The 26,553-nt window shown below is 36.1% G+C and overlaps 1 protein-coding gene across 6 annotated transcripts; it reads right to left on the bottom strand.

Moving 5' to 3' along the window:
* Positions 1-521: 521 nt before the first annotated feature.
* Positions 522-26,515, bottom strand: LOC100917826 (zinc finger protein 501). Of its 6 annotated transcripts, XM_012541916.3 has the most exons (6): positions 26,340-26,514; positions 24,700-24,819; positions 17,690-17,770; positions 15,662-15,788; positions 13,787-13,900; positions 522-6,843 (listed from the first exon to the last, which is right to left on the bottom strand). In XM_012541916.3, the coding sequence occupies exons 3-6, from the start codon at positions 17,723-17,725 to the stop codon at positions 5,225-5,227; spliced, it is 1,896 nt and encodes a 631-aa protein (XP_012397370.1). In that variant the 5' UTR covers positions 17,726-17,770; positions 24,700-24,819; positions 26,340-26,514; the 3' UTR covers positions 522-5,224. The 6 variants fall into 6 exon arrangements, with proteins under 6 accessions (XP_012397370.1, XP_012397369.1, XP_031803318.1 ...); XM_012541915.3 differs by lacking the exon at positions 13,787-13,900 and having other exon boundaries at positions 26,340-26,515; XM_031947458.1 differs by lacking the exon at positions 17,690-17,770 and having other exon boundaries at positions 26,340-26,515.
* Between the last annotated feature and the right edge of the window lie 38 nt (positions 26,516-26,553).

Here is a 26,553-nt window from a genome sequence, read left to right as displayed (position 1 = left end):
TGAGAAAAGATTCTATTTTCTTCTTACCTCCACTATCCAAAAAGTGATCAAAACCTACCATTTCTCCCTTTATAACATCTCTCCTTGTCCTTTTTGTTCTCTGACTCTGCCACCATTCTAGTGCAGGCCTTCCTTGTCTTGTATCTACCACTGGTTAAGCTCCCTGACTCAGATCTCTCCCCACTTTAATCTATCTTCCTGTCAAACTGACTTCAAAACACAGGCCTGATCTATCCCTCTACTGGATAAACTCCAATGGCTTCCTATCCTTTCATCTCTAGGATCAAATATAAAATCTGCCTTCACAAATTGCCCCCTTTCTACTAAGAATTTTTACTACCTTACTCCTCCCTTTGCACCAGACACTAACCTTCTTGCTCTTCCTCTCACAAATCACTCCATTTTTTCAATCCTTCAAATCTCAGCTAAAATTTCACTTGCAAGAGGTCTTTCCCATTCCTTAATCACTTAATTCACTTTGAGATAACTTTTAGTTTACTTGGTTATCTTGTTTGTGCACAGTGGGACTTCTTAAGGGCAATCTGTTTTTTTTTTTTTTTTTTTAAATCATCTTTTGTTTTCCCAGTGTTTAGTACAGTACCTGGCATATAATCGGTGCTTGAAATTAGAGACTTCTCACTAGTTCAAAATAAAGGCAGCTGTGATTTAGAAGAAAGTTCAGTAAACTAGAGCATATGAAGACTAGGGGTCAACTTAAATTCACTTCTTATGTGCAAAGTCCTTATGACAAATGCTAGGGATACAAGGATAAAACAGTCACTGCCCTAAAAGATTCTTACTCTTTGCCACTGATTAGTGTAACTTTGGGGCAAATTACACCATTTCTTGGGACTGTTTTCTTTCTTGCAAAGTTGACTGGATTTTCTAAAGAGGAGATCTTAACCTGAGATCCAGAGACCTAGAAAGAGCCCACTGAATAGTTTTTTAGGGCATCTATGAAATTGCATAACTGTTGAAAACTGTATTTTAATATTATTGATTTCCTTTGTAATTCTATATATTTCATTTTACTCATTTAAAAACATTATTCTGAGAAAGGGTCTCCAGGCTTCAACATACAAAGGGGACCAAATCATATAAAAGTTTAAGAACTCTGATTCTAAATCTGTGTCTAAGATCTTTTCATCTCTAACATTCTATGATTTGGAGTAGTAATAGAAGCCTATCAGCAGCTGAAGTTTGTGTGGATGATAAGGGACAATGACAAAGAGGGAAAAGATCTATTGAATGGACTGTGGGATGTTAGATGAGATACTGAGACAAATATGAAAGTTTTGAAGGATGATGGCAGGAAATGGGGAGGAAAGAATGTATATAAATCAGGTGTTGAAAAGGCCAGGCCACTAAAGAAGCTTTGATTAAACTCTTACCTGGCATTAGTGATGGGATCAATAAAGGAAAGGAATGGGCATTTCAGATCAGTTATTTGGGTACAATAGAAATGACAGAAAGGAAGGAGGTATTTAAGAATTGGATAACTTAAAATTTCTGGACCGTAGAAACCAGACTGTGATTAAGAGGTCTTCTTAAGTTGGTTGTGCTTTAAATATCACTTTATAAATTAGTGAAGGAAGGAACTTTGGGCAATATTAATTGCATAGTTTCTGAGGAGCTTATCGTTCAGGAACCCAAGATAAAATCCTTGATATCTTAAGAAATTCATTTGTTTAAGTGTGGTGACTGCACTGTAATCCTTGCTCCCGAGGAGGCTGAGACTGGTGGACTAACTAAGCTTAAGCATTTTCTATTAGTAGGACTAAATCTGATCTGGTGTGCACATTAAGTCTGGCTCCAATATGGTGAAACTGCTGGAGTGTTGTACCAGGAGGCTGACTAAACAACTAGGTTGTAAACATAATGGATCCTTTTCCAATCAATAGTGGGATAGGATACTGAGGGGCAATTGCATTTTCAGCCTGGACAAGATAGGGGAAACCAGTCTGCCCTATTCTCTCCCTTTAATTATGTGGAAGGATAAGAAGCTTGTTGTTGAACTTAGATTTTAAAAAGGCATGAATAAAACATGGAAAAGATAGATGACTGGAGATGACAAAAAAAGATGTAAACTATAGTCAAGGATAATTAGAACCTAGAACAAAGTCTTGGGATAAATACTAAGAAAAAATTATGCTAGAGGCAAGAAGAAAAAGATATGAGTACTCTTTGAGACAAATGGAAAGATAATGACTATAAAGAGAGGGTATGATTATTCATCTTCAATTTTCTCAATCATGCAGAATGTATTTTAGAATGAAAGGCCAGGGGAAAAATGGTTGGCAATGAATTAGAAATCAGGATATAAAGAGCTGAACATGTCAGGCCAACAATTTCTTTTTCTTTTGATAGGGTCATTAGATTGATAAATCAAAGAAATGCCATAACCCTTATAACCTGTAATTCAATAAGGTATATAAAAATGCTTTTCACAGTAGTCTTGTTATCAAGATAAGAACACTGAACAGTAACAAAATCAGATGGGTTTAGAAGAGGATGAATGACAGAAGTCAAAGAGTGACATCAACCTCTATGTGACTTTGACAAATTACATTAATCTCTCTGGGTTTTCTATATAACATACAGGGATTGGGTAGATGAACTTTAAAGTTCTTTCCAGACCTTATTAATGACTTTCAAGGGAGGTGACTCATGGAATACAATAGGATTCTTTCTTTCATTAAGTTGAATTTAATATTTTAATTACTTGAATGAATGTAGAGTTAGCACAGTTATCTTTGTATTTTAAAGCTGTGACGGTAAGATAATTCATCCAGTAACAGAATCCTTATCATAAAAATTTCTATAGATTGGGAAAATGAAGCACATGTAACAGAATTAAACTGACTAAAGCTTTACATAGATGAAAAGAAATCAAGTGCATAATACAAGATATGGGAGACACAGTACAAAGATCACATGGAAAAGAAAAAAAGAGCTTATGGTAAATTGCAAGCTCAGTATGTGTCAACAGTGTGACATAATAGCTGGAAAAACTAGATTTAGTTTGTGCCCCAGAACATATACCCCTAGAAAAGCCACTCTGTTGTGTTCAAGTCTGGGCACCATATTTAGGAAGAGCATCAGCAAGCTGGAGCACAGAGGAAAGACAACCAGGATGGTGGAGGTACTATATCTATTTAGCTAACTAGAGATGGTGAGCCTGAAAAACAAGACTTGGCAAGGAATATAATGACTATCTTCAAGAATTTGAAACATTGGTGGTTAGAGGAAAGATAAAATGTATTTTGCTTGGCCCCAAAGTTACAAATATTTCAGTTCAATATAAGGCAAAACTTCCAAATTTCCTTTGAGAGGTTTATGGCCCCTGGAGATCTTCAAGTAAAGGTTGATGGAACATTTGATATTTTTGTAGGGATTTCTGCCTAAGATAAAAGAGTGGTATAGCTAATCTTCAAAATCTTTAATATATCCATTATATCTCTTCATCCTTAGTTTGAAAGATGATACCTGCTGCTGGCCGGGTTCGTGTGGCGGCTGTTCACATTGCTATCATCATCCCCCTTCACCTCCACAAAGAATAAAGATCGAAGATTTTCCCTTAATCTGAATTCCTGATTCCAGCTGATTTTAAAATATGCGGTCAAATAAAGACCATTCTGTACTATTTGAAAAGTTGTAAATTTGATAAATATTTGATTTAGTCAGGAGTATCCTTGGCATTGCTAACAAATCTTTAAAGTGCTCAAAATGAAGTGAGACAAAAAGGAAGCAAAAAATGCTTATGGAGGCTAAAACCACACTTCACACACACATACACACACAATATGCCAAAATATGCTTAATAGGTTTAGGTGGATAGGTCATTAAGCAAACTGGCATTAGGCTAACTGGTTTTAGGCAAAATGGCTTTGGGTACATTGATCTGATAGGTTGAGGTAAGACTAGGAAGGAACATATGGTAACATAGAAGAAAACATGGTTTTAGGCAGATTAGTTATTAGGCTAATTGGCTTTTGGACAAATTGATCAGCTTCCCTAACAACTTAGTTTGTTGGCAGGTGGGAACAAGAGAATGAGAATCTGAGGAAAAAAAAAGAAAACTGCTTAAATATCTTCTATTTACAAACCTGAATCATAGGACTCCATTTTCCTCTCTTGATAGTACTTCAAATGCCTCATGGAATGAAAGAAAAGATCTTAGAGCTAAAGAGAGGAAGAAAGACACTGAATTTCTTTCCTGAATGTCTTCTGGCAGCTGAAAGAAGTTCTTGACCTACAACAATAAATGAGGCTCACAAAGTTGAAGAATTGTAAGGGTCATCTGATACAAAGTTAAGTAATTCTTTCATGTGTTGGCACTACTGCAAATAACTTCAAATACAAATTGCCAAAATAGTTAAATGAACATCTGATACAACAGAATAACACACACAAACAATTTAGCAGAATAAACTGTTGTCTTCATGACGTTATTGAAAAATGTCACATCTTTCCCCTTGTGGCCATATGCAAGGATAAAAGACAAAGAACAATTAACTAAGGAAGAAAGCTATCTAATTGAAATCTAGAAAAGGGGTTAACAAATGTTCTTTAAAATACTGGGTTCAGTTAGATATAGTGTTTCCCTAATTTACCTTAGTTAATAAAGGTTTTTCAAAATATAAAACAATGTTGAAATTCATGCTGAAAAGAATGTGAGAATTGGACCAGAAGGCTACCCTTTGAAACTTAAGAACTTTCATAAATGTGAAGCCTGTAGTTCAAATTTATGTCTACCAGCACGGTACAATCATTCAGTGGCAGAAAACATCAATCATACATGTAATGTTGTAGTGTTTGAGAAGGTAAAAAAAAAAACCCTCTTGGAAGAGCCAAGGTTACCAGGATGTAAACCCTTTAAGTTTAGTTCCTATGGCAGAAACCATATTACTATCAATTGCAGCATACTTAAATCACATAGACAACATTTTAGAAAAGCAAAAGGACCTTCCTTATAAGAGCTTAATTTGTAAAGCAAATGCTGTTACTAAAAGTATATCATAGACTTTTTCCTCTTCAGAGTAATTTTTCTAATGGTGAATAAGATTGAAGTGCTGGATAGAGACTTGATCACAATCATTATTATGATAAAAGTTCTGTGGTTCTTTTACAACCATATATATGGTTTGTTGCCAATGTGCCAATTTATTGAAGCTTAGAAACGGAAGAAATGTGTACTGAAGCCTCTCTATAAAGGTGTTTTCCTTCACAAGGTATCTCCAGAGTGAATTCTCTGGTGTCTAATGAGGTAAGACTTCAAAATGAAAGTTTTCTCACATTTTATGCATTCATAAGGTTTTTCTCCAGAGTGGATTCTTTGATGTTGAATAAGGTTTGAAGATGCACTAAAGGTTTTTCCACATTGATTACACTCATAAGGTTTTTCTCCAGTGTGAATTCTCTGGTGTGTAATGAGGCTTGAACTCTGGCTGAAAGCTTTCCCACATTCATTACACACATAAGGTTTTTCTCCAGTGTGAATTCTCTGATGATGAATAAGTGATGTTCGGTCACTACAGGCTTTTCCACATTCATTACATTGATATGGTTTCTCTCCAGTATGAATTCTTTGATGTCTAAAAAGGCAAGATTTTAGAATAAAGGCCTTTCCACATTCATTACACTCATAGGGCTTTTCCCCTGTGTGAATTTTCTGATGCTTAATTAGGATGGAACTCTGGCTGAAGCATTTTCCACATTCATTACACAAATAAGGTTTCTCTCCAGTGTGAATTCTCTGATGATGAATAAGGGATGTTCGATCACTACAGGCTTTTCCACATTCATTGCACTGGTAGGGTTTTTCACCAGTGTGAAATCGCTTATGTTGGATAAGGTTACCTTCCTGGCTGAAAGCCTTCCCACATTCAGTACACTCATAGGGTTTCTCACCAGTGTGAAGTCTTTGATGAAGAATAAAAGCAGTGCTCCGAGTAAAGGCTTTCCCACATTCAGTACATTCAAATGGTTTCTCACCTGTGTGAAGTCTCTGATGTCGAATAAGATTTCCCTTCAAACTGAAGGCACTTCCACATTCATTACACTCAAATGGTCTCTCTCCAGTATGAAGTCTCTGATGTCGAATAAGATTTCCTTTTAAGCTAAAGGATTTCCCACATTCTGTACACTGATAAGGTTTCTCTAAAGTAGGGATCTTATGGTTTTGAATAAGAGATATCTGTGTGTTAAAAGTATTTGCACATTCATTAAATTCACAGGGTTTTTCTCCATTGAACAATTTTTCCTTCTTGATGAGGACTGATGTCTGGTTGAAAGTTTCTTCACTGGCATCACACTCATTGGATTCCTCTCTGGTATGAATTCTCTGAAGTTCAATGAGGTTTGAATTCTGAGTAAATGCTTTCCAATATACTTTAGCTTTATAGGGCTTTTCTTCTGTTTGTTCTTTCTGATATGTAATTAGATCTGAATTTTGTTCAAATATCTGGTTCATTTCATCAAATTGCTGGGGTTTCCCTTGTGAAGAAACCCTTTGATATCTTACAGGGCTCATACTCAAACTGAGATTTTCCCCATATTCATTACATTCCTGATCTCTTTCCAGTATGAGGGATTTTTCATGAATTACTGGCATTGGTTTGAAGCCTTTCTTCTGGGAAAGGAATGTCCTCAGGTTCCTCCCTGCAGAAGATTCCCACATTTCCTTTAACTTGTCCTCATTTTCAACAGCTTCTCCAAATATGGGTTCCTGAGGCACAAGTCCTCTAAGTCTGTGCAATATCAGATTCTGGCACTTCATCTCATCAGAAATTTCTTGCTTTGGAGACAACTCCTCACTCTCGGTCTGGGTTTCACAATCTGAAACTGTGAAAAAAAAATTAAATATTAAGGACATTTTGTGAGGAATAAATAAGATGATTACATAAAAATCTTCTAGAGAGACATGTTGGTAACAAATCTCAATACTAGCCTCACAGAATGGAGAGGTATATCTACTGGGTGGTCTATCGTAGATACTTTGTGAACAAGATACTCTCATCACTGTTATCTTAATATAAACACATCTATCTAATGTTTAATAAATGTTATTAATTGAATTGAACTGAAGATTTATTAAAGAAATGAGACTAAGGGAGGATAGAAAAAACAAATTTCAGACAGGGACAGGTCTAGAACTATAATCAAGACATATATATCTATGTTAGAGTAACTCACTTGGGAAAGTCTGAAAGGCAACTGAAGAACTGAGTTTTCATAGTTGGAAAGACTGAATATGAATGTGGAATTTTCCCTCCCTTCAAGTCCCCTTTCCTCTGGGCTTCTTCTATTCATTACCCAACTTCTTATTTACATGAACAAAACACAGAAATCTGCCTGATAATAGAGCATATTGATTTAGACCAAGTAGAGCTCAGGAGGTCATGAAGAAAAGGCAGAAGAAATGACATCAAATTTAAATATGCTTCTTTGCAATTTCTACTCATTGCTCCTCCTTTTTTTCAAGGTCAAATAGAACAAGTCTAATCTCTACTTTACACAAAAGGACTTCAAATACTTGAAGATAGCCATTATGACTCCCTTGAATCATCTTCTCTAGGCTAAACATTCCCTTTTACTTCTTCTTCTTTTTTTTTTTAATAGCCTTTTATTTACAGGATATATGCATGGGTAACTTTACAGCATTAACAATTGCCAAACCTCTTGTTCCAATTTTTCACCTCTTACCCCCCCACCCCCTCCCCTAGATGGCAGGATGACCAGTAGATGTTAAATATATTAAAATATAAATTAGATACACAATAAGTATACATGACCAAAACGTTATTTTGCTGTACAAAAAGAATCAGACTCTGAAATATTGTACAATTAGCTTGTGAAGGAAATCAAAAATGCAGGTGTGCATAAATATAGGGATTGGGAATTCAATGTAATGGTTTTTAGTCATCTCCCAGAGTTCTTTTTCTCATTCCCTTTTACTTCAACTGATCTACATATGCAGTGAATTCATGGTCTCTTAGTTCATCAGTTATTTTATTTCTCATGATTTCTCGTTCATCCTACTAAGCTACCTATGGGGGCATCCATACCTTAGACTTCAGAATCTCCTCAAATTGTATCACTTCCATAACTCTGAACTCTCTTTTCTTTATCATAATCTTTATCATTCCATCTCTTCCTGTCTCTCTCTTCTAAAAGCTATTCTTTGTTTTCATTGTGACTTGGTCCCCTAGCATTTCTTGTTCTACAAATCCATCACCCTGCTTTGGCCTCCTTTCATTCTCAATCTTAATCCAGTAAGTTAATTAGTTCCACTATGTATTCTCATCTAACTTTAATATTCTTGTCTTGCCTTTCATATTGTGCTAATTCTCTATTCTGAGCCACTTCCATCAGCTGCCTTTTCTGTTTTTACTCCTTAGCTGTTCAGTATTACTGAATGATGTCATGAAATCATGCTGATTGGGTCCCATCATAGACTGATGTTATTTAATCTCATTTGCTTTTGTTTGCTGCATAGCAGTCTTTTTAAAAGACATCTGTATTCTTTAAAATGAATGCCCAAGGATTAGTTTTCATTTTCCCTCCTCCTCCTTCTTGTCTTCTTTCCCTCCCTCCCTCTCTCCCTCTCCCTTTCATTACTCCCTCCTATTACATTTATTCTATAGGTTCAATTATTTATGTGCAGATACTTCAACTATGTACATCCAGTTTCACTAACCTAGGCCTACATCAATTGCCTGCTGAACATCTTCACCTGAATAAATCAATAGCAACTCAAATTCAGTATGTCCAGAATTGAGCTCATTATCTTCTCCCCTAAACTTGCCTTTCTTCCAAATTTCTTTCTGCTGAGGGAACTACCATCTAATTCCTAGTCTTTCCAGCTTTATAGTCTCAGCATCGTCCTTGATTCTTCCCTTTCTTTGATCCTTTTCATATTCTATCAGGGTAAAAATTACCCTCCACAGTATCTCTCTCACCTTTCCCTTTCTTTGCACTCACATGGTCATCATCTTAATGCAAACTTGCATCACCTTTTGCATGTTTATTAGCTAAACTGCACATTTATCCATTACCTATCACTTAAAAGATTTAGTCCACTTTAGTTCACAGATCAAAATATCACTTCAAAGAGATTTAGGTACATTTTAAAATTTTATTCTATTAACAACTCAACGAGGAAGCTACTATAATTATTATCAGCCTTAATTTTCATAGGAGATTCTGAAAATTGAGGTATTTAGTACTCATACTCTGAGGATAGAGGATGGGATTTGAACCCAAATTTCTGTTATGTTGACTCTGATACTTTAAATACTTCCTAACTGGTCTTTTGTCCTGTTCCGCTTGTCCCCTATCTATAATCCACATGTTTTTTAGTCAGTCAGTCAATATGCATTTATTAAATTCTTATCATGTGCCAGGAGCTATAGTAATAAGTGCTGGAGTTATAAAGAAAGGCAAAAACACTGTTGCTACTTCCAAGGAGTTTACATTCTAATGGAGGAGAAAACAGGTAAATAATTATGTACATATAAGATACATACAGAACAGCTGGAAGGGATGGAAGGAATAGGAAAAGGCCTTGAAGGAGGGGCATTTGAGCTGAGCCTTGAAGGATGCCAAGAGAGCTGAAAATTATTTATGGTTAAGGTCTGACCCTATTTCTCCTCTACTAAAAAATCTGCACTAGTTCTCGGATGCCTCTACAAAGAAAATGACAATTCACAAGTCTGACTTCTACAACCAGCTTCTAACGTACCTCTCCTTCCTAGTTAAATATTACAACCTTTCAAGCCCTCTGTGATCTATACTGAATTGCTAATAGTTCCCTGAACTCAACATTTTGCCTTGTCTTTGGGCATTTACATAAGGTATCTAATTCTACCCATGCCTTGACTGTATGCTGTCCACATAGCTGCTTTTTGAATCCTTGTCTTCCTTTAAAATTCAACTCTGATACTAATTCCTCTGTGAAACTTTTCTTTATTCTCCAAGTTTTTAGTTAGTGCACTGCTGCTCCTTAAATCACTCCCAAGAAGATTATAAACTGTCTTTGAGGGGTTTTGTCTTTTAATCCCCGTACTAGTATACTGCTCTGCACAGTTCAAATATTTGTTGAAATGAATTAAAGACAGATGTTTCTTCTGGAGAAGAGGAAATTTCAGGGCCAAGATAATTGTTTTCAAATTATTTATGTGCATTTTCATATGTAAGATAAGATTAGACGACTTATGTGTGCTTCCTGATTGAACAATGGAGCTATAAAGGGATAAATTTCAGTTTAATAGAAGGAAAAATTAACAATTTGTGTTTGTTAACAATGGTTGTTTGAAAATAGAATGGGTTTGTACAGCAAAATAACGTTTTGGTCATGTATACTTATTGTGTATCTAATTTATATTTTAATATATTTAATATCTACTGATCATCCTGCCATCTAGGGGAGGGGGTGGGGGGGTAAGAGGTAAAAAATTGGAACAAGAGGTTTGGCAATTGTTAATGCTGTAAAGTTACCCATGCATATATCCTGTAAATAAAAGGCTATTAAATAAAAAAAAATGAAAATAGAATGGGTTGCTTAGAGAGATAGTGAGTTCAATGTTGCTTAGGGCATAGAATGTAATTTTTTGGTAAGAGTACATACGAAAAAAAAATCTTCAGTAGATACTCTACATTCTGAAAGCAATCATGGAATCAATTTTCAAGATACTTCAAAGGGAAGAATGAAAAAAAAACCCTGAGCAATATCATGATCAAAAAAATGCAACAGAGAAGGTATCAGCAATTCATGATGCTCATGCCTATTTTATCATATTCATCAAGTCTGTCTGAGAATGGCTAATTCATATATTGATTATGTCTTGTATCAACATAGAGGAAGGACACCAGCAGGCGTTTCACAAGGGATATTCTGTAACAGAAAGTTTCACAGTTACACAATTGGTTGAAAAGTATAGAAAAGAAAATATCCTTCAGAGGCTGTTTGTGAGTTACAAAAAATCATGTGACATGGTGATGCAAAACTCAGACATAATGCCTCCCATTCACAAAGACTTCTACTATGAATATATTAAGAGCATAGAAAAGTCCTTTGTAGCTACAACTAGAGATAACCAGAGAAATGTTGAAGATATAAATATCAAATAAACAGGGAGATATATGCATGCCACAGATGTTTACCATTATTATGAAAGGTGCCCTGTGTAGATCTCCTATAGGAGAGGGATTCCCATAAATGGTGAGGTCCTTGAGATGTTTTGATTTATGGTCTTAATTGTTTTGATTGCATCTAACCCTGAATACTGGTAAAGAGAATTCCAAAGAGAAGGGCGCTACAATACAAGTTGGGGCAAAGTGTACCAATTGCCTGCTCATAACATGCAGAACTGGGTAAAGAACTTAGTGAATTTCTTTGGACAGACACTGCAGAGGAACAGTTTCTTGGGCCAAGAACCAAACAGGAGCACAGATCCAGAGGTGAAGAGGAAAAAGGAAAATTGTATAATGTTATTTGATGATTCCAAGCTATGATTTTGTGATTTTCTGGGCTTCAAAATTTCTTCATCTGTAAAAGGAGGGAATTTCTAACATACCTTTCAGCTCTAAATCCTATGATCCCTGACACATAAAAAAAATGATCCTTTTTTTAAACATTAATATTCTCGTTGTGTTCCTTTATGGCTGTGGATTAAGAAAAATCACAATCCCCAAAGAATCACAATTACTGGTGACCCAAAGGACAATAAAAGAGATGCAGAATGGGATTATAAGTAGACTGTAATGATTTGTACTTGAGTACAAGAAATAGGATGAAAATCACCATTCAGGAGATGTCTGAAAAAGAGATAAGTTAATCATTTAGTGAATAGTGAGTAGGAAAAACTGCTATACCAGTATTCTTAAAATGTTTTTGAAAATGTTAAAACAAAGAAAAAAAAGAAAGGAACCCCCCCCCCAAAAAAAAAAAAAATAACCCAGGAGAAGACCACCAGAACATTGGGTATAAGAATATGTGAGGATATATCTGAGGATGTGGAATATGAATAACATAAGAGGAAAAGGCTTGAATATACTATGATTGATATCAATGGAAAGAATTCCTTAATCACTGAGAATAAGGCTCACAATACTGAATTTAAGGAGAAGGAAGAGGAGGTAAAACAGAATAAATACAACTACAAAAGACAGTGAATACAAAACAGTGAAATTGTCCTATAAGAGTAGTTCAGAATCTAAGAACCTAGAACGATGATCAAAAAAATAAAGACAATATAAAGGGTTTTTTTTTAGTTTATGTTGGAGGGGCAAGAGGAAAACAATACATAGAGGACTGTACTTCATGAAATGATAGGATAATGGAAAAAAGGCTAAAGTATCCAAATGTTATTTGATTGTTTTTGTTTTTGGTTATGGAGAATGATCTTTGAACAGTCTTTAAAAAAATTTTTTTGAAAGACTATCAGACAGGTAGATAATGGGAAATAGTACTTCTGGATTTCAGTAAGCAATTGATAAAGACTTTTTGCACTTTTAATGTTCAAGAAGATATGAGCTACATAATGTCAAAATTAAGTACTTTCAGAATTGGCTAAATGACTAAAACCCAAAAACACTCCTGATTTGGTTAACATCATCTCAAGAGAAGTGACACAGGGATCTATTTGTTTTTGAACTGAAGTTCATGTAAAAGAAGGTAACCAGGATGGTGAAGGGACTAGAGTCTATGCCACATGAGCAGCTGAAGAAATTGGGGAGTTTTAGCCTGAAGAGATAATTTGGGAAAGAAGAGATAATTTGTTGAGATATTCAAAGGATATGTCACTGGGAAGAAGAGGATGGGAAAGGGAAAAAACATTTATATGTTTTCTATTATGTGTCAGGCACTGTGCTAAGTGCTTTGACAAATATTATCTCATTTGATTCTCATGATAACCCTTTGAGGTAAGTGCTGTTATTATTCCCATTTTGCAGTAAAAGAAACTGAGGCAAATAAGTTAAATAAAGGCAAATAAGTCACAAAACTATTAAGTGACACTGGATTTGAACTAAGATTTTCCTGATTTCAGACCCAACGTTCTATCCACTGGACCATTGAGCTGCCTCAAAAAAGAAATTTGACTTTTTCTTCATGGCCCCAGATGTGGCAAATTTAAGCCTGATATAAGGAAAACCCTTTAAAACTGTCTAAAAATTAAATGAATTGTCTACGGTGATAGTTAGCTCTACCTTGTTGAAAGGTTTCAAAAAGCTGCAGATCACTCAGGCATTACTGTAATTACTGTTTTCTGAGGTCCCTTTCAACTCTGACATTTTGATTCTGCAATGTCGATTAATGAATATAAGGCCTTGTATCCAGAAGGAAAGTTAGACTTGAACAGTGTAGTGTGCAAGTTATTTCCTTATAGCTGCCAACCAGAACCATATGGGTTCAAAGTATTTAGATCCATGTTTTTTGTAGGATGCTCCTGACCCTAAGAAAGTCATGAAAAGAGAATCAGGGAATGACTCAATGATGCTGCTAAACTTATTTCACTGATATAGCAAGTAAAGAATTCCCAAAAGTATGAATTATTTTAGCAGAGTAAATGAACAGGGATTGGATGACAATCCTGTTGTGGATTTTACTTACATAGGGCAAGCTTTCTATTGTTTAGGGATTTATGAACTATATCTTTTTGCCAAGGCAATCTGCTATTCCATGTCCAATGAATCCAATAACTATGTATAATACATTGTTGAGCACACAGGAGACGTGCAGTAAATATGTGTTCAATGACTGAATGAAGGAAAGGGTCTCACTCACCTAAGCAGTCACCTTTTAAGACCTTTTTCTCTTCATCTCCTTGTGCATCCAGGACCCATGGCTCTTCCCCTCGTTCCAGCTGACATATCATATCAGGCTTAGTCACTTGAAATCCTGCTCATGGAGAAGGAAACTGGACCTGGTGGATTGCCCTGCATACACAGACCTTTCCCAAATTCATTCTCAGCCTCTGGTTAAACAGAGGTTAACTAAAATGTCAAAGGCAGGGTACATGGAGATTATGACAGGAAAGACCTGAGTGCCCTCTGAAAGTGCCTAATGAATCTATTCCCTTGAAAATTCATAGAGCATAAGTATATTGCTGATCTGGGCACAAAAGAACAATTAGCTTATGTGTCCTGTTCACTTTAGCTGGGCAGGAAATTTACATTTCTGGGGATGTCCATAGACTCTGTTAAAAGTTCTGGGCCTAGGGTAGGGTTTCTTACAAGTTTAGAGAAAAGAGAAGGTGCAAATTAAAAAAAAGCTCAAGAAAATTACCCATTTCCATTGTATGCATCAGGCACGTTCCTTGGACCAAGGAACAGAAATACTGTCTCTCAGCCTGGATTGGAAACTTAAATTAATTCTTCAGGATGTTAAATATTTAATTTAACTATTTCCTGTAAAATAGGTAATTATAAGTTTGCTATAATAGTTTTTATTTGAAAATTTGGGGCTATCACTTTAAAAAATTATAAAAATGTATATAGGATGATTTAAAAATGTAGCTTCAATATATCAATATGAGTCAACTATCAAGAATTTGCTGTATGTCTGAAACCCCATAATGTAGTTAGTTTTAATTTATAAGTAAAGGATAAATAAAATGTAATTGTGTTAGGGTGTATGGGAAATTAATTAAGCCCCAAACTGTTGTTGATAAAATTTTTCTATTTGAAGTTAAAAACTCTTGAGACCATAATTAACTATTGTTTTGAGTTTTGATTACAGGAGTATTTATCTGAATGATCACGAAGTCAGTAGTAGAAATGATATAAGCCACAGTCTTAAAATTGTAACAGTTATCTGATGCTTGTCTTGGGGGAAAGTCAAAGGGATAATTTTGGGATGGGCTAAGGTTGACTCAGTTTTCCCATTGTGCTTTCTCCTATCTGAACAGGAAATTTCTTGATCTGATTAATCCTGACTCTTGCCTTTTATATTATATGACTACATGACCAGCCTGGAATCAAACAGAACTAAGAGAGTCTTTTTCCCTTGTTTGGTATATGTCAAGTCAGTCTGTGCTCTTGAAGGAATAAATTTTGACACTGCTATAACTATATTCCACTTTTTTCTTTCATAGAACATTTCTATAATTTGGGCAAGTGAGCAGTAGAAGTTTTGTAATTACAATACGAAATCTATTAGTAAATAGACTTATACTGAGACATCTCTAAATTACCATAATAAGATGAGGCATGAAAAATCATACAATTTTAATCTGTATTTGTGGCCAAATTATAAGATAGGAATGATAACTTCTTAAAGGGGGAAATTAAAGTAATAAGACAAAGATGTAATGGAAAATTTTTCTAGTTAAATGGAATAGTAAATTTTGAGAGAGAAATAGAATAAGACTTGTTTTCTTTAAGAACTTTACACATATGTGTATGACTGATTTCCAAAGGTATATAGTATGGAAAGTCAGGTTTGGATATATTTTAATAAGAAGGTCTCAAAATTGGAGTAAGGATTTTACATATAAAATTGCATTGATAATTATAAAGAAAATGAATTTATTTCCCTATTTTCAAGTATTTTATCATTTTAAAAGACAGAACGGTTCATTTTACAGTTAGATCCTCATGAATTTTTAAAAACTATTTTGATTTATAAAAAAGCCAAATGTGAGTTTGAAGAAAGCCTTACCCAGTGAAACAATGTTGCCATAATTCTCCAGCATCACATCCCTGTACAGACTCCTCTGATCAGGGCCCAAAAGATGCCACTCCTCCTGGGTGAGATTCACAGCTACATCCACAAATGTCACAAGGGCCTGAAACAAGAAATTCCTGCTGCAGCTCCAGAGAGGCTTTCAAAGTTTAGCACTAATGAGAGATGAATCTTAAGCAAGATGGCATAAGATGGCATAAAAGCTAAGCAGCAGTGTGTATATGATTGTGAAAGTATGATGAGAAAAGACTATTGAAACAGTATGAGCAGTGGCAGAAAACTGGAAATTGAGGGAATGCCCATCAATTGGGAAATGACCAAATAAGATGATATATATGATTATAATGGGATATTATTATACTATAAGAAATGATGAGCAGGATACTTTCAGAAAAACCTAGAAAAACTTACATGAATTGATGCACAGTGAATAGAACCAGGAGGACATTGTACTTTGTAATGGCAATATTGAACAATGAGCAGCTGTGAATGACTTAACTTTCTTAGTAATACAATGATCCAATCCAATTCCTTTTTATTTTATTTTATTTTTTTTTGCTAAGGCAATTGGGGTTAAGTGACTTGCCCAGGGTCACACAGCTAGGAAGTATTAAGTGTCTGAGGCCACATTTGGCCCTAGGTCCTCCTGGCTTCAGGACTGGTACTTTATCCACTGCGCCATCTATCTGCCCCTATCCAAGACAATTCTAAAGGAAGTATGAGGAAAAATGCTCTCTATCTCCAGAGAAAGGATCCATGTACACTGAATGCAGATTAAAGTAAACTTTTTTAATTTTATTTTTCTTGTGCCTTTTTTTGTTTGTAGGTTTGTTTATTTATTTATTTATTTTTGCAACATACCTAATATGGAAACCTATTTGGCATGACTGCACATGTGTAATCTATACCAAATTGCTTCCGATCTCAAGAAGGGGGGAAAAGGAAGAAGAAAGGAGAGAGATAATTTAAATCTCAATTTAAAAACCAATGTTAATGATTAGTGTGAAAATATGTTTAACATGAATGTATATGTATAACATATCAGACTGCTTACTGTCTTGGGGAGAGAGGGAAGGAGAAGAATTTAGAACTCAAAATCTTATAAAAAATGAATGTTGAAAACTATCTCTACATGGAAAAACCAATGTCAAAAATTGTTTTTACATGTTATTGGGGAAAAAAGTATAAAAAAAAGAAATCACTGTTATGGGCCAGAACTTGAAACAAGATGGACAGAAACAAAGCTTATGTATTTAGTTCACACCTTTGGAGTTCACACCTTTGGGAGAGTTCACACCTTTAAGAGAGGATATATAAGGAGGAGCTCCCACAAGCCCACTAGAGACTTCTGGGAGATTCACAAGTCAGGATTCAGTGGAGAAGATTCAGAAGTCACAGCTCCCACAAGCCCACTCTCTCAGAGGAGGAATCAGATTCATTCCAACTTCAGCCTTTGTGCTGGCTGGAGACATTGGGAGTGAGAGGCTGAAGCTGGCAGAGGCAGAGGCAAAGGACTAGCGGCAAGAGCTCTTGGAACCAAGGAGAGAGATAGGCCTCTAAGAAAGCTAACAGGGCTATTTTGGAAGAGACAATAAAGGACTGGACATTAACAGCTGGCTGCATTTGAGGTGATTATACTGAAGTGAAACTAAGGCTGCCTCCAGAAGCTACCCAAGAAACCTGCTCCCGGAGAACATTATATTTGAGAGAAGAGAACACTACAAATTACGCAGACAGGCAGTGATATATGTGCTTCTGCATGTAAGCTGATTGTAGGCACTGGTGCATATATAAGCATCTGCACACATGTTAATTATGGAAAGAAGTGTGAGACAATGTGCAAAAAATTTGCTTAAATATACATTAATCATAGAGAAGTGTACGTGAAAATCTGTGTAAAAGTGTATGTTTGCATGTATCTTAATTATAGGGATAGGGGAATTCCCTTGCACAGATGAGGTCTGAAATGTAGCAGTGATGGGTAACTGGAGAGCGAGATCTCACCTTTGGCTCAGCTGGCATGAACTTGGATGCCATCATCTGACCTCAACTCTTTTCTGGGTATTCAGCAAAAACTCTAGTTCACTAAAGGGAAAAAAAGGAGAGAAATAGAGAGGAGTTCTGTTTTATAGTCCCCAATCCTCCCCTCAAGAGTTTACAGGATGATTTACCAACTTGACTGTTGTCAGTTTTAACTAAGAGTTTTAATTGTGATAGAGTATACACCAATTGTAAGTCTGATATACTACACATGCCTGCTATGGGTTTGCATAATTGTATCTAACATACAGAATTAGGGGAATATACATGGAATGCTTAGGAGAAAATAAATATATTAGTTTGGTGACAATGAAAAATTCAAGTCCATTTTAACTCCTTCTATGTGGAAGGCCCTTAAAAATTTTTAATTGACTTTTTGGTATTCATTTCATCCCTTTGCTACCACCCTGATATAAGCCTTCATTATCAATTTCCACCAGACTATTACGATGACATACTAACAGATCTTTTCAGATCCAATAAATCCTTTGTAATACTAATAGGATAATCTTATGTGCCTATTTGGACATATCACTCCTCTGCTCCAATTTTCAGTGGCTCTCCACTACTTGCCAAGTAAGGCTCAAATTTCTTTGCAAGGGAAAGTCTTATATAATTTGATGTCACTCTACTTTTCCAGCCTTCTTATATTACACTGCTTCATGTATCTTATGGTCCAGTCACACTGGAGTGCTCTATGCCTACTGTGAATATGTTCCCTTTCTCCCTATGATCTTCTTGCTTCTGCCCTTCACACATGACAAAGTCAAATTAGACATATAATGTCATATGTGAAAGACAGCACAACCCTCCCTCCTTCCAAACATCCCTACTATTGTTCAGTGTATCACCCACCCAGTGCCCCAGGCTTACAATCCAAGTGTCATCCCGAATTCCTGACTATTTCTTACCTCTGTTCCCAACATCCAAACTGCTGCCAAGACTTGTCAGTTTCACCTTTGCAGCATATCTCAAATATGACCTACTTCTCTCCTTTGACAAAGCTACCCCTCTAGTGCAGGATCACTGAAGACAAAAATCTTCTTTTTGGTGTTCAAAGCCCTTCTTAACTTAGGCTCCAACCCCATTTTGCATTTCCAGTCTTCTTATACCTTATATAATTTCTCCCCATCTCTACTCTTTTGATCTAGTGACATGGGCTTCTTTGCTGTTTCTCAAACAAGATTCCAGGCTTCAGGACATAGGCCAACTCTCATTCCTGGAAAGCTTCTTACCTTTACCTCCTGACTTTCTTCAAGCCTTACCTCAAATCCCTATAGCATGCTTTCTCTTCCATTAGAATGTGAGCCCTTAAATGACAGGGAATATCTTTTGCCTTTTGTTGTATCCCAGCACTAAGCACAGTGCCAGGAACATATAAATGATCACTGACTGGTTGAATTGTAGAATTTGTGGAAGGAAAGGAGTAAAGCATAAGGCAGAAAGAGGCCAGAATGTAAACGACTTTATATTTGATCATGGAAGTAAATGGAGTTTATTAATTAAAGGTAGGGGTGGTTCATGTGATCTGTTCATACGTGAACATTAGGAAAACCATTTTGGCAGCTGAGTGAAAAATAGACTAACTTGGGAAGAGACCATCAAAGCATTTGGCATACCTCCAAGAGAGAGATAAAGAGGCTCCAAATCAGGGTGGTGGCTTTATGAATGAAGAGGAGACATGTGAGAAATGTTACAAAGGTAAAGATGACAAAATTTGGCAATAGACTGGGTATGTAGGGTAAGTATAAATGAGGAGTTGAAGATTATGCAGGATTGTGAGTCTGGATGACTGGAAGGATGGTAATATCATCAATAATAATATGAAAGTTGGAAAGAGGGGAAGTTTTTTTGGGAAAAGTGCTATGCTCTGTTTTGGACATGCGGAATGTGTGATACGTATGGGACATCTGAGAGGTCCAAAAGGTAGATGGAGAGAGACTAAGGTTGAAATTAGGAATCATTTGCATCGAGGTAATAATTGAGCCTGCAATAGCTGATAAAAGCACTAAGCATGATAATATAAAGAAAAGAGAAGGCTGAGAACAGTCCTTGGGGACAGCCAAAGTTAGCAGACATAAAATGATGCAGATCCATCAAAAAGACTCAAATGGAGTGAGTAGTCACACAGTTACAAGGATATTTAACATAACCATTCAGTATTCAGGATTTGTGTCTATGTATTGCTCTGAATGCATCCCACAAATTTTGAAATGTAATATCTGTATTATCAGTTGATAATGATAAGGTAATTCACTACTATTTCTTTAATTGCCAATTTGATTGTTTAATATTTTTCGGTTTTTATGTAGGTAGGCCTACATCTTTTATTCACTGTATTTTTATTTCCTACTAACCATTAAATCTGTAATTTTCTCTAATTACTTGTTTTCCTGTGTGGAATAGCAAACTATCAATTTCTGGATGATTTATAGCTATGTTAGAAGATATTGGGTTGTTTTTTCCTTTGAGTTTTCTTCAATTAGAGATATCCTGGGGCAGTGAATGAAGTACTACACCTGGAATTCAAGCCTGAGTTCAACTCCTGCTGCTAACACTTAGTGGCAGGGTAGATAAGTAACAGACCAGAAATTCTCATGTGGGAAATGCAATCTACCGAGGAAATCACAGATCCACTGCTTCACTTATAGCGTATTATTAACTAATATTAAGTTTATGGTACTCTAAAGTCTACATATCTTTTTCAGTCAAATTATTGTCTAATTACACCTACCTGATTTTATACTGTGAAGAAAGTTTCTGAAATTAAGTACAAGACTTTTTTGCTTATTTTGATTAAAATTCCATCTGAGATCCAGGTTTATTTTCTAGCATTTCCAGATCTTTTTGGATTCTATCATCTAATGTGTTAATTAAATCTCCAAGTTTTGTAAATTTTTGCAAATTTGAGAAATAATGCTATTTATGTTTTTATTCAAGTTCACTGATAAAAAATATTAAGTACTAGGGCCAAACTCAGAGCTCGGGGCTCTCCACTGAGAGCACCTTTCCTGATGATACTAAATAACTCTTAATGACTTCCTTTGAGTTTTGGTTAGTCAATCAGGAATAAATCCCTCTAACTCTGTTATTGTCTAGTGCAATCTCTCCAATAGCCTCAAACTGTTTGTCAAACAAACTAAACTACAACTCCCTTCTTGCATCCTTTGTTATTATTGCCATTCTTCAAAGTCACCTAGTCTCTCAACCTCCCTGACTCCTTACTCTCTCACCCACATCCAATTTGTTGCCAAAAATTGTCAATTTTACCTCTTGAATATATCTTCTTCTCTCCTGTAACATTGCCACCACCTAAGTGCAAGCCCTCATCACTCATGCATGGACTACTGTAATAGTCTATTGGTCGATCTGGTGGCCTCAACTCTCTCCTCATTCCAGTCTCTCTGTGGCTGTCAAAGTAATCTTTCTAAAAGAGTAGCTCTGACCATCAGCCCATTCAATTAATTCTAGAGGCTCCTTATTACTTCCAGAATCAAATATAAAATGCTCTGTTTGTTTAAAGGCCTTAAGAAGTTGGCCTTTTCCAACTAGAAGTTGTCTTATACCTGAGTCCCCTACACATACTCTGCTCTAGTGACACAGACCTCGCTGTTCCTTCCACAAGACACTTCATCTCCCAATATTGTATATTTTCATTGGCTGGAACTATGCTTAAAATGCTTCCCCCTCCTTATCTTTGCTTGGTAAAGTCAAGTCTTAGGTAAAACTTCACTTTCTGCAATAAGCCTTTTCTAGTCCCCCCATAAGCTCATCTTTGAGATTATCTATGTTTATTCTGTATATATTTTCTTTGTACATAGTTGTTTGCATGTTGTCTCCTCTTCTAGAGTGTGAGTTCTTGAAGGCAGAGACTTTTATCCTTATACCCCACGGATGAACATAGTACCTGGCATATACATAGGCTTGTCGACTTGATTTTTATCATTGCCTTGGTCTACCAGTGGAATGGGGGCAGCTAGGTTGCACAGTGGATAGAGTACCAACCCTGAAGTCAGAAGGACTTGAGTTCAAATCTGACCTCAAACATTTAACACTTCCTAGCTGTGTCTCCCTGGGCAAGTCACTTAACCCCAATTGCTTCAGCAAAAAAACAAAAACAAAAACAAACAAACGCAAATGGAACGGTTCTTTCCAAAGATCCCATCATTTTTACCCCAATAATCAATTCCTTTTCATTGATGAGAACTGGGTCCAGAAAACAAATTCCTTTCATTATTTCTCCCACCTTTTGAAGTTTGAAATTATCAGTAAGGCTAACCTTTAAGGAAGCCAACTGTTCTCTTTTACAAAAAATACCAAATATTAGGATGATTGGAACTCTATTATTTTACTGTTTCTCTGCATTTTCCCCTCCTTGTTGTCTTCATCACTACTCAATCCCTTTATGAAAACCTAGTGAGTTCTTTCCTTAGACTTATTCATTTCTTGCAATATAAGACTTACTATTTAGACTTATTCATTTCATGTAATATAAGATGATGTTTCTTTTTCTGTCTTGATTGTCAGCTGAATGCTCCCTTCCGGTTTCTCTCCTTTGGTTCCTGAATATTTCTTATATGAATGTATTTTCTGAATATACAAGATAATTTGGTCTCTACTTCCCCTATCCCTTGGCTTTTATTGATCTTATTCCTTCTGAATAAAGTATACTCTTTTTCAAACCCATACCTACACTACAGGTCTCACCTGTCTACATATCAATGAAAACTAAAAGGTTAAATTTGTTTCCTTTCATTAAGATATCTAGTTCAACTTATTTAAAGAGGACCTGTAGAGAAATTTTTGTGGGAGAATCCTTTGGTAGTCAGTCTGGTGAAATCTACCTTCTTGGGATAATGTTTTTAAATGGCATAAGATAAAATGTATAGTATTAAAAAAGAAACCAATTATAATGAAATGTAGTTATTAACATATTAAAAGACAAAAAAAAAACCCCAAGCTCACCTATCCCAAGTTATGAGTTCCTGATGTCCTACCAATTAGAACTCTCCAAAATGAAACAGGTAGCTTCAGTATTCTTAGTCTCTTCTTCATAAAATGGGATGACATTTGTACTGCCTATCTCCTAAAACTGTTGATGAAAATATGATTTCATCAATCTTAATGTGCTCCAGAAATGAAAGATAGTAGATTTATGGGTATTTGGGCAATGAGGGAGCATAAGGAAGGGACTAAAAAACCATAAAAACTCTAGCCTTGAGCTCTGCTCACTTTCAAGTGTTCAGGATAGGCAACTCTTTTGCAGTTAAATAAACGAGTCAATATACAAGTTAGACTCATGTATTTACTCTGGCAAAAAATTCCATGCATTGACTTTAAAGTTGTCCAAGATAGGACTTGAGCCCAGATCTCCCCAACTCAGAGTCCAGCTCTCTTTCTATTAAGCCTCTCACAAGAGTGATGGGAAATTTCAATCATCCAGGAACCTGCAGCAAAGCAGAGAAGTCAATCATTGCTTGGCTTGCCTTAATGATAATTTCATTCTTCAAAAAGTAAAGGAACTAAAAAAAGGAAATTCTATTTTGTATTTGATTCTCTTCAATGAACAGGAAGATGTTGGGCTGAAAATTATAGGAATGGTGAGGGAAATAACTATTCTCTCATTGATGATATGCTAGTGAGAAAGCTGGGAATAATCTGATATACAACCTAGAGTTTATGGAGAACAGAATCCAAAAAATCCAAAAAAAGTATGGGTAGGATTCTGTGGACTAAAACCAGGGAAGTAAGTCTAGGAGGAGTGGGAAGAGTATTTCAAGAATGAAAGATTGAGAATACAAAGATATGAACAATTCTGATCATAGGAAATGAATAAGGTGTTTAAAAATGCTAATGGGAATGCTAATCAAGCTACATTTTCGAAAGACATGACCAGAAGATGGAAGCAAAAGCAGAGACAGGAGAGAAGGCAGTTAAGGACAGAATATTGGGGAACATCAAAATTAGACACTTGGTAAGAGGAAGGGAAACAAATATTTATTAAGTCAACTGTACAAAGGTTTCCCTTTATTTTCTGAATCTACTGGGAGCTATATGTCCTTTTTTTTTTTTTTAAATGAGTAGATGGGTCTTTCCAGAGAACACACTTTCTACCTTTTTTGTGCAGATTTTTGTTCCAGTTTCCCCTACACTAAGGCTGCCTTTGCTCTGGAAACAGGTTCGGTCAACTGAGGATTCTTTGCTTTCCCTTTCTGACTCTCACCAGTCCAAAAGATTGAACTAGTATATATCTAGGCTGAACCTTAGGTATTCTTATTCATAAAAAATTAATTCACATTCAGATGAGACAACAGCCAAAATAGCTAAAATAATATCAGAGACCAGACAGAAATGATACTTTAAGTTTGAATGCAGATAGAAGCATACTTAAAAAACCACAAAAACAACAAACTTTGTTTTTCTTACTTTTTTCTGTCTGTTTTCTTTCACAATATAACTAATATCAAGATATATTTTGCATTAGTGTGCATGTATCACCTATGTCAAATTGCTTATCTTCTCAATAAGAAGGAAGGGGAGGGAAGAAAAGAATTAGGAAGTCAACTTTTTTAAAAATGTTAAGATTAAAATGTAGTTGGGAAAAAGAATAAAATATTTGTAATAAAAAAGAAATGGTACCTTAAAAATGTGACAAAGAGGGAGGAAATGGAACAAGATGAAAATTCTGAAGTCAACTTTCCACAAAGAGGGAAAAATGTCAAAAGGACCCCTGTTCTTCTGCAGACACAAGTAAGGAAGGGAAACTCAATCCAATGGAGAAGTAGCTAAACAGATTCAGATATGTTTTGAGAAGAGTCACACTCTTAATTTTTAACTTCTTGTTGTTGAAAGGATCTAAGTAGTTCTTAAATAATACAAAATAGCCTTTTATTTCACTTGAAGAGAATCCTGACAACTAGGTATAATAAGTCTGTATTCAATAAATAAATGAATATAAGTGCTGTCTCACTCACCTGTGCAGTTACTTTCTCATGCTCTCTTCCTTCATCTTCCTTGATGTTCAGATGTGTTCAGGACCCACAGTTCTCTTCACTATTTCTGAGAGCTCATACCAGGTTTGAATATTTGAAATCCTGCTTGGTGGGAGAGAGAATGAAATATAGTGGCTTGTCCTGGGTATCTAGAGCTCAGTTCTAGCCACTAGGTCAAGGGATAGAGAAGATGAGAAGGGTCTCATGTCAGGAAGGTTTAGAGAAGTCCTGAGGGTCTTTTGTTTGGGGCTTCAGGACTATATTACTAGTATTCTTCAAGAACTTTTCCTCCCTGAAAGCAATTTTATTATATATTATGCTCCCTCTATCCTTGTAGCCATCATCTATAATAGAAGGATCAATTCAGACTTACACACACAGTCCTGATCAGATAAAAATGTAATTGGGAAATACTTAACAACATGAATAAAAGCCACAATATAACACTGATGACATTAATTTGTGGTTTTCTAAGTTAATATGTAGCAAGCAGGAATCCCTTTCTTTTAAAATTTCATAGCACTGTTTTATAGTTACTCTTCCAACCTTCTTACAGATTTTAAATTGGCATATAGTATTCCTCTTTCTTCTATTCTTAGTTTTTATCCTTGGAAACTTCAATATACACATTAATAACTCCTCTAACACCATAAATATACAATTCCTTTACCTTTTTGACTCTAAACTTCCGAAGCCATACACTGGCATAATCATACTCCAAAGGGATACTTAATAGAACTTCACCTTCAGATTTTGAAATTCTATTCTTAGGCCATAATCTCTAATTTTTCTGTCTCTCCCTTTCTCTTCCAATAACCCTACTCTTCAGATCTGTAGCCCATTACCCTTTCTTTTTCTCTCTCACTTCACTTGTCCCCAAATATACCCAGGACTCCTATCTTACTGATTCACAAGTCACCAATCTAGAATTCTTTACCCTTAATGAACCTTCACCCAATCCTTAACTCAATTCTAGGTAATTTCCAACATCCGATTTCATTTATTCATTCAACAAGCATTTATAAAGAGCTTGCTCTGCTAACTAGCTACAGGCATTGATTCAGATGTGGATTTCTCAATTCTTGATCCAAGGGGGTAGAGACTGCTGGAGGAAGTTATACAATCCCACTGATTCACTTATTATAAATGTATAGATCATAATCTCAGTTGAGGTTTTACTACTCTTCTGTAATCCTCTCCTTGGAAACCCTCTTTCAAGGATCCAAAACACGTTAGTCCCCAATTAGAGAGATTAATGACCGTCAACTTCCCATCGACTGCCCTCTTCTGCTTCTCGGCATCATTCCTCTTTCTTTCTCCCCATCTATGTGAAAGATTGACATTATTTCTGACCAGAGCTAACCCATCTACTTGTGCCTACGTCCATACCCTCTCATCTCCAGGCTCTCATGCCCTGTCTCTTGGGCATCCTTCCGGACTACCTCACGGTTGTATTGAAAGGAGAGCACTTAATCAAGGATAAAATCGAATGGGAGCTCCTGTGAATACAACGTAAAGGCCAGAGCCGAGGAATGACACCTGCCATTCAAGGCCCTCGGATGTGGGGCCACCCTCCCGGTCCTGATACATCTCTTCACTAGGATAAGAGGAAGAGCGCTCACCTCTAACCTCCGCCAGGAGACTGTGGGGAAGAGGAGCGGGCCCGAAAGGTGGCGGGGCTGGGCCCCCCCTCCACTTCGAGGTCCCGCAGATAGGATACAAGGAAAAACCTGTAGGGTCCGGACCTGAAAACCCCTCCCCACCGGAGAAGCCGTACCACCCGGACCGGAAGTAACCCTTCGACTCCCAGCCCCACCGAGAAATCCATCCAATCCA

Source organism: Sarcophilus harrisii, chromosome 1 (genome assembly GCF_902635505.1).
Source record: "Sarcophilus harrisii chromosome 1, mSarHar1.11, whole genome shotgun sequence".
Taxonomy (NCBI): domain Eukaryota; kingdom Metazoa; phylum Chordata; class Mammalia; order Dasyuromorphia; family Dasyuridae; genus Sarcophilus; species Sarcophilus harrisii.
This window is presented reverse-complemented; position numbering and strand designations above follow the sequence as displayed.

What these genes read in the sequence shown, in the direction of transcription:
- LOC100917826 (XM_012541916.3), bottom strand. Translation starts at nt 17,725, where the DNA reads ATGATGGCATCCAAGTTCATGCCAGCTGAGCCAAAG. An exon ending in TGGCAACATTGTTTCACTGG is followed by an intron (nt 13,901 to 15,661) that starts GTAAGGCTTTCT and finishes CTCCATGAGCAG; the next exon opens with GATTTCAAGTGACTAAGCCT. An exon ending in CTTAAAAGGTGACTGCTTAG is followed by an intron (nt 6,844 to 13,786) that starts GTGAGTGAGACC and finishes TTTTTTTCACAG; the next exon opens with TTTCAGATTGTGAAACCCAG.